Source organism: Jaculus jaculus, chromosome 1 (genome assembly GCF_020740685.1).
Source record: "Jaculus jaculus isolate mJacJac1 chromosome 1, mJacJac1.mat.Y.cur, whole genome shotgun sequence".
Classification (NCBI taxonomy): Eukaryota; Metazoa; Chordata; class Mammalia; order Rodentia; family Dipodidae; genus Jaculus; species Jaculus jaculus.
In genome coordinates, this window is record NC_059102.1 from 19,830,823 (window position 1) to 19,843,386 (window position 12,564).

The 12,564-nt window shown below is 50.2% G+C and overlaps 1 protein-coding gene across 2 annotated transcripts in view; it reads left to right on the forward strand.

Moving 5' to 3' along the window:
• Positions 1-480: 480 nt before the first annotated feature.
• Afap1l2 (actin filament associated protein 1 like 2) overlaps positions 481-12,564 on the forward strand; it is a 116,876-nt gene continuing 104,792 nt past the window's right edge. Inside the window, exon 1 of one of the 2 annotated variants that reach the window (XM_045159506.1) lies at positions 481-537. In XM_045159506.1, coding sequence (XP_045015441.1) covers positions 522-537 — 16 coding nt within the window. In that variant the 5' untranslated portion in view covers positions 481-521. Of the gene's footprint in view, positions 538-8,117; positions 8,137-12,564 lie in introns of those variants that run through there. The other variant, XM_045159507.1, reaches the window with a different exon arrangement.

A 12,564-nucleotide genomic window follows, 5' to 3' on the forward strand; every position in this document is an offset into this window, starting at 1 on the left:
GGCTTGGCTCCTGCCAGGAGTCACGCTTCCCCGAGCGCCTCGGGCTCGGCGGTCTTAGCAGGAGGCGCTCGAGGGCCGTCTCCACCTCCAGGCTCGGCCCTCAGTCTCCTCCTGGCATTGGGTTTGCAGCCCGTGCGTTTGGAGAAAACAGATCTCGCTCTTGCTGGAGCCTTCCCCCAGGCTTTGGAGGGACGATCCGGCCGGCCTGGTTCGCTCCAGCCATCGCTCCCCAAACCCCCGTCCGCCAGGCCGACTAGAAGGCAGTGCGGGGCGGCCCGGCCGGGGCGGGGAGCGCGCGCGCAGTCAGTCCGGGTGCGCACGGGCTGCCGCGCGGACCGCCCGGGGCGGGCTTCGGAGTTCCCCGGCGGGGGCGAGGGCGGCGCGGCCGTGCCGGGACGCGGTCCCAGGGCCGAGGGCGCGGCGGCCGCTCGCGGAGGTCACGGGGAGGGGCCGGCGGCAGCCGCGGCGCGGAGCCCAGCGCGGAGCGGAGCCGGGTGGTCGGAGCGCACGCCGCGGTCCCCATGGAGCGCTACAAAGGTAGGCGTGGGGTGCATCCACTTTGGACAAGGAGGGCTGGGGCAAGCACCCTGGACTGGAGAGCTCCCTGAGCCAGCCCAGGAGCCCTAAGCTTAAAAAGAGGCGACCGAGGCGTCGGGGGCAGGACTGGGGGCTCCAAGGTGGTGGCCACGGCGGGGACCCTTGGATCCTCCAGGGCGTCCCTGGCGGGATACGCTTGGGGGGTGGTGGTGGAGGGGGTCGTGGTGAGGCTGGTCACCTATAGGACCGAGGGTGTGTCTGCTGACCTCCTCCGTCTTACTGTTTGCCGCGGAGGGGAAAAGATGTTTCGAGTCAAGGGGGACCCACGTAAGGTCCCAAGGGTGAAGTACTGCTGGGGGCAAAGGGGCGACTTGTTGGGGACTCTTGATCGGATGTCGCCGGCTTGAGGGGGTTGCTTCTTGTAGACACTCTGGAAAGAATCTGCCTCTGGGATAGAGAACTCCCAGGGTGGGGTGGGTAGTTGTTCCATTCCTTTGTACAAGTCCCGTAGGTTGGGTATCCGTTGCTCCCCGAAACCCCTCTCGGACCCCGGCATGCCCCCCAAGCTGCGTAGGGTGTGGGGCTTCGGGGCCGGATGGGGTGTCCAGCAGGTGGAGCGCCTGTAGGCGTCCCGGCAGCTGAGAGTTTGGGATTTGGCTCAGGCCCCGCAGGATCTGGGCCAAACTCTGGTGGGCGGGCCGGGCTCGATATGCTCTGGTGCCCAGCAAGCACCAATTTTCGGCGCGGGGTGGGTGGGTGGGGGGGGGGGGTTGGAGTCCAGAAGTCTCGGATGGCAGGTCTTTTGACAAATAGGGTTCAGGGAGTTGTCCCTGAAACAAGACCTTCCATGCGCCCCCACCCGCCTTTCCCTGGGACAAGCCTCTTTGCACTTTTCTTTTCTTTCTGGGCTTGTGTAGACCAAACCTGCCAGAGGAAATTCGGCTTCTGTATTTGTTTTCCTTTCCAAGGATAATAAAGGAATGTTCAGATTCCCAAGGAATCTCACCCTCCATGGTTTTAATTTATTTATTTATTTTAAATTTCTGAAAGGGATTTAAAGACCTTTAGGGCGTAGGCTTTACTTTAGTTCCCTAAACCAGCTGAGTCCTTTGACTTGCGGTCCGTGTTTTCTCATCTGGGTCACTGATTACAGGTGAGAGCCAGACATCCAAAGGCTGGCCAGCACACCCCGGTAAGGTAACGAGAGGGTCTTTGTTTACAGCGAGGCCAGAGGGGTGGGGCACTAAGTTAGTTGGCAACTTGCCATTGGTCTTTCCAGTACCCTTCCCTAGAAGACCCTCTTCGTTCTAATCTGGAGCTCTTCTGATGCAAACCCCGGAGAAGGCCAGAGCCCCTGAGCTTGTTTAAAATAGCCAGGTGCATCCAGGCCCTCCGCCCTCTGGGAGGGAACCCACTTGAAATTGAAGGTTCCTGGGCTTCCTCACCCAAAGTGGTGACTTCTAAGGTCTCTTCAGAAACCCGAACTGTGAACAGGTTGTTGGATCCAGATTGAGAATCCAGGTTGCAATTAGCAAAGTCATCCCGGTTTGGGTAAAAGATAACAGGTGGGCGGGCCAATGTCCAGGTACATGCATTTCACCTGCTGGTTTCTGACTTAATGGCATCTAATTCTGCCTCTGACCTGAAAAAGTCCTTTTCCCTTTCCCTTCCTCCTGGGAGCGGAAGCTCCACCTACACTCCACTAGGACCCGTTAGGGGCTTCTTGCCAACCCAAGGAAACTTTTCAGTTTAAAGTGTTAATCTTTGGAAATACATTTAATGTACCCTGAACGCGTCCTTCCAGGTGGCCATGGTTGTGAGCAGATATCCTTCCAAGTGTGAGCAGATAAGCAGGCCAGAGGAAGAGAGAGAGAATGGACACACCAACACCCTCGTCTGCAAACTAGCATTCTATTAGGTTGAACACATGCCTTGCCTTTGCTGCCCTCTTGCCCCACAATCAACCTCTTTTTTTTTTAAAACTTTTTACATTTTTTGAGGACTTCATCATAAATCACTCACACACAGAGTGATAAGTAGATCAACTTGAGAATTATCTGGAATCCAACTCATCTTTCACTGCTTGACTCATAAGAAAAACATTTCAGTGTCACGGGTGTCCAACTGCCATTTTTTTTTTCCACCAAGGTGTTTAGGGATGTAGAAATTTCCGTTCTCTCAAGAGGCATATGATCCAAGCTTTGAATGTTTAGTGCGTGAAAACTTTGGTCTCTGTAACATGAAGAACATGGGTTCCATATCCTATAAATCAGGGTAGTTGACTGCAACCATGTGCATTTTGCTTGTCAGTCTGGAGGCTTAAAAATATTTCAAGTTGGGGCTGGAGAGGTGGATTAGCGGATAAGCACTTGCCTGTGAAACCTGAGGACCCCGGTTCGAGGCTCGATTCCCCAGGACCTACGTAAGCCAGATGCACAAGGGGCACACGCATCTGGAGTTCATCCGCAGTGGCTGGAGGCCCTAGCATGCCCATTCTCTCTATCTGCCTCTCTGCCTGCCGCTCTCAAATAAATAAATGAAAATAAACAAAAACAAATTTTAAAAAAATATTTCAAGTTGTACAATAACTAAATCTAGTGGTTTAAATGATAAATGGAAAAGAGGCTTATTTGGGCTCTCAGAACATGTAAAATTCATAAAATTTTTTATGATCTATGACATTTACTTTTTAAATTTAAATATTCTCTACATTTCAAAATTCCCAATTAAAAATATTTTGTTTATTTAGAGAGAGAGAGGGAGAGAGAGACAGAAAATGGGCATGTCAGGACCTCTAGCCACTACAAATGAACTCCAGATGCATGTGCTGCCTTATGCATCTGGCTTACATGGGTACTGGGGAATCGAACACAGATCCTTAGGCTTCACAACCAAGCACCTTAACTACTAAGCAATCTCTCCAGCCCCAAATTCCCAATTTTCAATATATTTAATTTTTTTGCAAATAGAGAACGGGAGCACCAAGGTCTCTAGCCACTACAAACACCCTCCAGTCGCTTGCGCCCCCTTGTGCATCTGGCTTACTGAACCTGGGTCCTTTGGCTTCACAGGCAAGCTCCTTAACTGCTAAGCCATTTCTCCAGCCCCCAAATTCCCAATTTTGAATTCACCCTTTTCTACACAAGCCTTGTTACTCTTTGCAGATTGTCAAAATGCTTTATTTGTGGACTTCAAGAAGCAATCCCTGTGCATTTCCATGTCTACAGTCTGCTTGTTACCCACCGTGCAAAAGGTAGACTGTATTTTCAGTCTCTGGCTAGTTCTTCATTGTCTTGTGAGAGCTCTGGGAGAGATAAAACACCACCCTATGTCTAATATAATCCTCCAGGCTTTTCTCCCAGTCCTTTGCCAACCCTTCTGCTAGATAACCATGGTTTTCTCAAGCATGAACAAAGAGGTGTGGGAGCATGAGAGGGTTCCTTTCCAGAGGGATGGAGCTTTGAGTTGCAGTAGGTGATGGTAGAAGTGCTGTCATGAATCTGTATCTCTTCGGTGTTGTGTAAGCAGTAAGACCCTTGTAAGTGTCCAGGGTGTGGTGCCAAGTCCTCCAGGGTGCCTTGAAAAGGTCCCTATCCTTGGGAGTTTACACATTTATTACTCTCCTAAGAGCATCCTGTGTCACTGTGCACAAGCCCATTGGCTGAACTCACCCCAAGGATCCTGGTTCCTATTGCTCTCCCAGCTGGCGAGTGGGTCCAGGGCCAAATGTGACTGACCTACTATCTGAGGGTTGCACTGGGAAGATCGTGCTGATGCTTCCTGAAGTTGCGTCACCCTTGGATCCAAACAGGCCTGGTTGACATACTCAGACCTCATTTTTGGATCAGAGAGATTGGTCAGGAGGGTAATGTCTCTTTTCTTGCTTCTTTGGCTTTTTGACTCTAATGGGCTGCTTCCTACTGGAGGTGGTGAGGAGCTGGGAACTGCTGAGCCAGACAAAACTTTAAAAGCTTGCCTGGAGTCCTGAGAAATGTAGTCTGGGAAGGTCCAAAAAGGAAAAATTAAGGGAAATGAGCAGATTGATCACATGCTGTCCACTTCAGGAATCGTCTTCTCTCTATGCCTAAGAGCTCTCAGGTGTTTTCTCTACTGAAGTTTGACCTAAAGCAGTGGCTTTTTTTTTTTTTTTTTTGGTTTGTTTGTTTTTCGAGGTAGGGTCTCACTCTGGTCCAGGCTGACCTGGAATTAACTCTTTCATCTCAGGGTGGCCTTGAACTCATGGCAATCCTCCTACCTCTGCCTCCCGAGTGCTGGGATTAAAGGCGTGCGCCACCACACCCGGCTTTAAAGCAGTGGCTTTTAAGAAGTATTTACTAGAAAGAGAAAGAATGGGGCTGGAGAGATGGCTTAGCAGTTAAGGCGTTTGCCTGCAAAGCCAAAGGATCCTGGTTCAATTCTCCAGGACCCACGTAAGCTGGATGCACAAGGGGGCCCCTGTGTCTGGAGTTCATTTGCAATGGCTGGAGGCCCTGGTGCGCCCATTATTTCTCTCTCTCCCTCTCTCAAATAAGTAATATGTATTTAAAGAAAAGGAAAAAGAATGGGCACTCCAGGGCCCCTAGCCATTGCAAATGAGCTTGGACACATGCACTACCATGTGCATCTGGTTTACATGGGTACTAGGGAATCCAGCCTGAGTCCTTAGGCTTTGCATGCAACACTTCAACCACTAAGCCATCTCTCCAGCCCATAAAGCAGCAGTTTTTAACTTAGCTATACACGGAACCATGCAGGGAGCATTAACAATTGTGTGGGGGGAGAAGGGGCATGCTGGGAGGTAGGAATATACAGGCCCCACCTGACATTCTGATTTAAATATCTAGAGTCTGACTTTGGAGTTGTCAAAGATCTCCAGGTGAATCTAATGTGCAGCCAAAGTTGAGAATCATTTGCTCTTTTTTTTTTTTTTTTTAAAGGAGGGGAATGTTAAAATGGGGGAGAAGTGGGCTGGAGAGATGGCTTAGCGGTTAAACGCTTGCCTGTGAAGCCTAAGGACCCCGGTTCGAGGCTCAGTTCCCCAGGTCCCACGTTAGCCAGATGCACAAGGGGGCGCACGCGTCTGGAGTTCGTTTGCAGAGGCTGGAAGCCCTGGCGCGCCCATTCTCTCTCTCTCCCTCTATCTGTCCTTCTCTCTGTGTCTGTCACTCTCAAATAAATAAATAAAAATAAAAATTAAAAAAAAAATGGGGGAGAAGTATATTTGTCCTTGGAGGAACTGGTCCCATGACACTTGTGGATACCAAACTCTTGAGTTCATGATGTTCAGGTCCCTGATTAGAGTGGTGTAGCCTTTGTGTCTAACCAGTATCTAATGTGATGTAAGCAGTTGTCATATCATTTAGGAAGTAACGAGAAAACAATCTGCGCATGTTCAGTGCAGATGCAGCCGTCATAAGTCTGACTGTACAGTCATGTCAGCAACAACAGAACCCTTTTTTTTTAACCCCATATTTTAGATCTGTGGTTGGATTAGTGTGAGGGTGTCCAGCCTATGGCTATGCAGAGCCAGCTGGAATTAAATACATATTTTCTTCATCTAAGAACGTGAGAGCAAGTGTGGTGTGAAGTGGAGGCTTACCGCATTCCCACGGCATCATCACTGAATGCTGTGATACCTGCAGAACTCCGACGTCATTTCCCTTCAGCGATTACAGGTTTTAAAGGGCCACAAGAACGCAGCTTAGAAAGTCTCCAGTGGGGTGCTCTAAGATCTTCAGTTCTGGGTTTGTTCATCTCACTTGACCCTGGGCTTCCTGATCTTGAAGCCCTTTGTGTGGGAGCCTGGGATGCCTGGGAATGAAGGTTCTTGAGGTCACTGTGGTGCTGAGTGGCCAAGGAGTGGGGGAATTCTGCTGTGGTCCTTCCCCAGTCCTGAAGGGTTGGGAGTGCTGGGAACTGGGCCGCTTCCAGTATAATTCAAGGGCTGGGAGGGGCCGTGGAGCTTCAAAGCTGAGAGCTGTGCCAGTTTCCCTCCAAATCCCTTGACAGGAACTGTTTCTCTGAAGGCTTCTGTACTTCAGGGGAGGGAGACATGTTCCCTCCGGCACTGTGGCTGCCATTAGAAAGGGGAGACAGGGCAGGACAGCGGCAGGCACACCAGTCAGCGAGCTTGCCAGGCTCCGTTTCCCCACGTCTCCTCCCGTGAGTTTCCACCCAAGCTGGTGTCTCTGTGCTCCCTAGGGACTCTGAAGAGGGAGAATGTATCTGAGGAGAGAGAGAGAAGTAAGGGAGGAAAGGGGATGGGCTGATCAGCAAGGGCCAGTTTAGGACTGTGATTTTTATAAATAAAACCAATTTCCTGCTGAGTGATGGGAAGTCGCAGCCTTAGTGGGAAAGAGAATGCCATCAAGTATGTGAGGAATTCATTTCTTAAGGTCTTGTATGTCACTGTGTCTCCAAAGATAGTTAAGCCCAGAGCCATGGTCTGAAAAGAGGAGAATGAGTCAGTCCCATTAAAGAGATGGGTCAACTGAGTCTGAAATATGGTAAAGCAATAGTTGAGAGGGTTAACAGCAGTATCCTGAAGACATGAGCTTTAAAAAAATATTTCATTTATTTGGGTGGGGGGAGGAGGGCATGCCAGGGCCTCTAGCCACTGCAAACGAACTCCAGATGCACATGTGCATCTGGCTTATGTGGGTACTGGGGAATCAAACTTTGGTCCTTAGGCTTCTCGGGCAAACACCTTAACAGCTAAGACATCTCTCCAGCCCAAGAAGAAATTAGTTTTTAAAATTTATTTTGTTTATTTAATTTATTTATTTGAGAGCTACAGACAGAGAATGAGGCAGCGAGAGAGAGAGAGAGAGAGAGGGAGAGGGAGAGGTGGGAGGGAATGAACGGGCGCACCAGGCCTTCCAGCCACTGCAAACGGACTCCAGATGTGTGCGCCCCCTTGTGCATCTGGCTAACGTGGATCCTGAGGAATCAAGGCTCGAACTGAGGTCCTTAGGCTTCACAGGCAAGCGCTTAACCACCATGCCATCTCTCCAGCCCAACAAATTAGTTTTTAAAGCAAGAATTCCTGTTGAAGAATTTGTCTACAAAACAAAACTCAAAGATCTCCTATCCTGGCCAATGTCCCTCCTTCCAGGAAGGGGACTAGGTCCCTCCATTTTTAAGACCCAGTCCCCCATGTCAGCTTCCACAAAGCCACCCCTGCCTCCTCACTGCTTTTGCAATAGCCTCATCTGTGGCTGACACACTGTAGACACTTAACCCGTGCGCTGAATTAGTATGGCTTGGTTTGATCATTGTGGGCATGTCGGATTTCCCTGCTAGACAGAGGTCGGCCAAGATAAGAGCTTTGTTTTCCCGTCTCATGTGACCACCCCCAGCCCCTGGCGCATTGCTAAGCACATCGTAAGGGTCTGGGACATGCCTGACAAGTGCATAAATGGATGAGTTCCAGTCCCAGTGCACATACTGACCCACGGCCCCACGGGGCTCACGGAGGGGGAGATGGAAGCCCCCCGAGACTGCGCTCGGCTTCCATGACTTGAGCCCTGTTTCTGTCTGTTCCAGCACAGGGGTGTTGCTGTTTGGTGGTGCAGAGAAGGATCCTGCAGGTCTCTGCTTGTGAGTATGAGCCTGTCTTCTGCGGCAGCTCACCTGGCCTCCAGGTTCCCGAGGGTGCAGACCTGGCTCGGCCCATGCTGCGGGTGGAGGGCTGGGGGCGGCGGGCACTGTGGAGCCTAGCTCAGGAGCTCCAGCTTCTAATCTGGCTTTTGCCACTAACTTGCTCAGCGACCTTGGACAAGTCAATTAATCTTTCTGGCACTGGCTTTCTCCTCTGTGGGAGGGAGGATGCCGGTAACTAATCTGCTCCGGAGCCTCTGAGAAGGGGGATATTGTCTTACCTCGGGGAAGCTGTCTGGGGTGAGGTTCTGTCCTCTGGGTGGGAAGCCTCACAGTGAATTTGGGTATTAGTGAAGCTCATCACAGGCTTTTCAAGATGATAGAGGGAGCTTAGAGTCAGGACTGGTCAGACAGAGCATCCTTGCTTTCCAAAGATATCATGCATATATCTCTTCTATGTCAGCTCAAAAAGAGGAATTGCTCACGTTGGTGAAACCATGTCCTGATCCTGCCTGGCTTTTCTCTGATGCTTCTGTGAGTTTAGGAGAGACCTTTACATTCTAACAGTAGCTTTAAAAAATTATTAAAATTTTTAATATTTAAATTTTAATAATAAATATTTAATATTTAAAATTTAAATATTTTCAACTACTTAAAAATATTTACTTATTTGAGAAAGAATATGAATAGGTGCACCAGGAACTCTACCCACTGCAAATGAACTTCGAATGCATGCAGTACCTTGTGCATCTTGGTTTACGTGGGTACTTTGGAATCAAACTTGGGTCCTTAGGCTTTGCAGGCAAGTGCCTTAATTGCTAAGCCATCCCTCCGGCTCGGCTTTTAAATTCTTTACTAATTTTCTGTCATTTGTTTCCTCGTTTCTCCCTTCTTCATCTCAAAGTCCACCAGGTCCGCCCCCTGCTGAGGGGACGGCATGGAGGATGGGTAACCTCTCCCTGCCCAGCGGCTGTGCGGCAGAGCTCTTGTTGGGACCTCAGTGGCAGTGGGGCCACAGAAACTCTGAACTGCTGCTTTATAAACATCAGACCCCCCACCTCGGCCCCGTTCTCACTTTACTTCCCTTGGGTCTCCCAGGGCAGCTGAAGGCCTGGTGGAGGGACCCTGGCAGATGACAAGGCAGCCTTCTGCTCAGGGATGGCTCAGGTCAGCTGGCAGCTGGAGAGAGTGGCCTGATGTACGGTACAACCCTGGCTCAGGGAAACCCCTTATCCTGGGCAAACTAAGGCAAGGTGTTAGATCCACCTATTCCCAAACTGCAGCTTGGTTAAACGCTCCTAAATCTAGAATGTAATTTCCTCATAGCACAGGTCAACCGAGGCCCCACTGGTTAGTCTCTCTGACACGTAAGGGAAAGTCCAAGGCTGAAGTCCAGGGGGTGTCGCTATGGCTGGTGATTCCCACCAGGGTGCTAAGTGAAAGGAGCTGGGCTGGAACCAACACTGCAAGCTGACATTTGTAGAAAAAGGCCAAGCTGGGCTGGAGGGATGGCTTAGTGATTAAGGCACTTGCCTGCAAAGCCAAAGGACCCAGGTTTGATTCCCCAGGACCCATGTTAGCCAGATGCACAAGGGGGCGCATGTGTTTGGAGTTCATTTGCAGTGGCTGGAGGCCCTGGCGTGACCATTCATTCTCTCTCTCTCTCTCCCCCTCTTTCTCTGCCAAATAAATAAATAAATAAAATATTTAAAAAGAGAAAGGCCAAGCTGCCCACGTAGTAGTTTAGTACTGGGGCTGGTCTGGGTGGACCACACAATGGTAAGAGGGCCATTTGGGAAGGACAGAAAGGTCCAGTGTTATTGTGATACACAATATTCAGAATTGTGCAATTAAAGGGCAGCTGTCCCCCGTTCCCATCTAAATTGTACGTCAGGAAAGCTGTCTTTAAAAGACACCTTTGGGCTGGCGAGATGGCTCAGCAGTTAAGGTATTTGCCTACAAAGCCTAAAGACTTGGGTTCGATTCCCAGGTTCCCCATAAAGCCAGATGCACAAGGTAACGTGTGTCTGGAGTTCATGGCTAGAGGCCCTGCCATGCCCATTCTCTCTCTCTCATTCTTTTTCTTTCTCTGCCTCTCTAAATAAATAAAATACTTTTAAAAGACACCTTTGCAGACTCTGGCTGTGGTGTGAGCTGAGGGCTGTACTCTGAACACGGTGGGTCATCACAGACTGTAAGTAGAAGCAGAGCCTTTGACGGTACTGATGGTTGGTGCTGGAGGTCGAGCAGAAGAGGGTGAAGAATTCCATACCCCCCCAAATACTTGAATACTTGATGTTGTCTGGCCTCTGCACATACATTAGAGCCCCCCCCCCCACAGGCTGGTTTATGCAACTGAGCTGCTGGGGGTGCATGGGTGACAGGATTCCCGATACTGCCTCACCTGGCCTTCAAACTCTGACCCTCCTCTCTCAGGGTTACAGGCACACAGGCATCCTTTTGGGTTTGGGGGACTGTCAGCCTTCCTGTTAGACTAGCAAGTGGGAATTTTGCCATTTCCTTCCATCTTCCACCCCCTCCTTTTTTCTCCCCCCAAGTTTTATACAACAGGATTTATTCATGTTAACTGGATTCAAGTCCCAGATGGGGGCAGAAAAAGAAAAAAAAAAAAGATTGTGTTGAATGAGCTTATTGTTTGAAGATCTCACTGACTTCTTTTATTTAATATCCACAGTCCTAGAACATATTGAACTGAGTTACCAAATTTCAAACATGGCCTTTTTACAAGGGACAGTGCTAGGGTGCTTGGTGTCCCTGGTTGCAGAGCTGAGACCTGTTGGGTGGTAAATTTGCTTGGGGGCACCTCAACTTTATTGTTACGGTCTTGGTTCTCCTTGGGGTAAATATTCTCAGTTAAAACCCAGATTCTCAAGCCGGGTGTGGTGGTGCACGCCTTTAATCCCAGCAATTGGGAGGCAGAGGTAGGAGGATCGCTGTGGTTTGAGTCCACCCTGAGACTCCATAGTGAATTCCAGGTCAGCCTGGACTAGAATGAGACCCTACGTTGGAGAAGAAAAAATTCAAAACAATTCTCCATGAGGAGACGATCACTACCTTCTGTTCTTCCCATTGTCAAGACTTTTGTGGAATCTCCTAGCACATTAACATTTTTTTTTCATTTATTTCTTATGAGAGAGAGAGAGGGAGGGAGGGAAGAAGGAAAGAAAATGGCATGTTAGGGCCACTAGCCACTGCAAACAAACTCTAGATGCATGAGCTCATGTGGGTTCTGGGGAATTGAACCTGGGTCCTTAGGCTTCATAAGCAAATAATCGCTAAGCCATCTCTCCAGCCCTCTAGCACATTTTCATAAAAGAAATCGAAGAGGTATTACACTAGGAACTGTAGTGGCTTCTGCGTGGCTGTTTTGTGCAAAGCAGGAGGAGTTGAAGGATGGCTGGAAAAGGGGGTGGGCGGAGCAACCCCTGCCCTTTCTACTCACGGCCTGATGTGCAGCAGACCCTTGACAGACAAGGCAGGCTGGCTGCTCCTGACTTCACTTTGCACTCCAGCCCAAATGGGCTCCTTCCTGGCAGCTACCAGGGTTGGGTTTTGCAAGTTCTGCTCCACCGACCTGAAATGCCCTCCCCTCTGGACTGGTGGGCAAGATTTTCTGACACCGTGACTTGGAATGTTTTAGAGGCAGGGCGCCTCCCCCAGCTGTTACTGGGTCTTGGCCTGTGAGGCAGTCAAGTTCACTGGTCTATATGGCCACAGCAGCACCATGGCCCGTGACAGTTCCAGGTTTCTGGAGCCCTTGATGACTGCCCCAAAGAGCCCCCACAGGGACTTGAGCTGCATGAGGCCCATGTCTAACTGGAGTCCATAGAGCACTAGCCTGGTGCAAACTGGATGGGCTCATCACATGCATATCTTCTTTCCTCCCTCTCCCTCCCCCTCTTCCTCCTTCCCTCCCTCTCTCTCTATCTATCTATCTTCTCTGTGGGTCTTTAAGAGGGGAGGGTGGCTCACAGTCCTAGCCTGCCCTCAGCTCCTCCCACCACCATCCCATGGAAGTGTTAGAGGGGGGGTGGGCACCCCAGAGGGAGCATGAGAACATTGCATTGTTTGGATAAACGTTCCAAACATGAAGGCCCAACACAGACTAAAATAATTTTTCCCATTGACCTCCTGGCTTCCCCAGTGGGCAAGCGCCCGTCTCCGGCATGTGATGTTGGTTTGGTGTGTATCACTGTAAACACTTCTGACCGGGAGCAGATCTCTGAGAGTGATGGGATCCAGGTGTCGCCCGGCTGCCACACTGCTTCCCTTGAGAGCGGGAAGGCGGCTGTGTTCTCAGAGGGAGAATCTAGGCTGTTGCTTTCGAGAGGAAATCTTCCAGAAGCATGCACGCCCCTTCCCATCCCTGCCTGTTGGTCTCACTCACAGCCGGAGGGGACTCGGGGT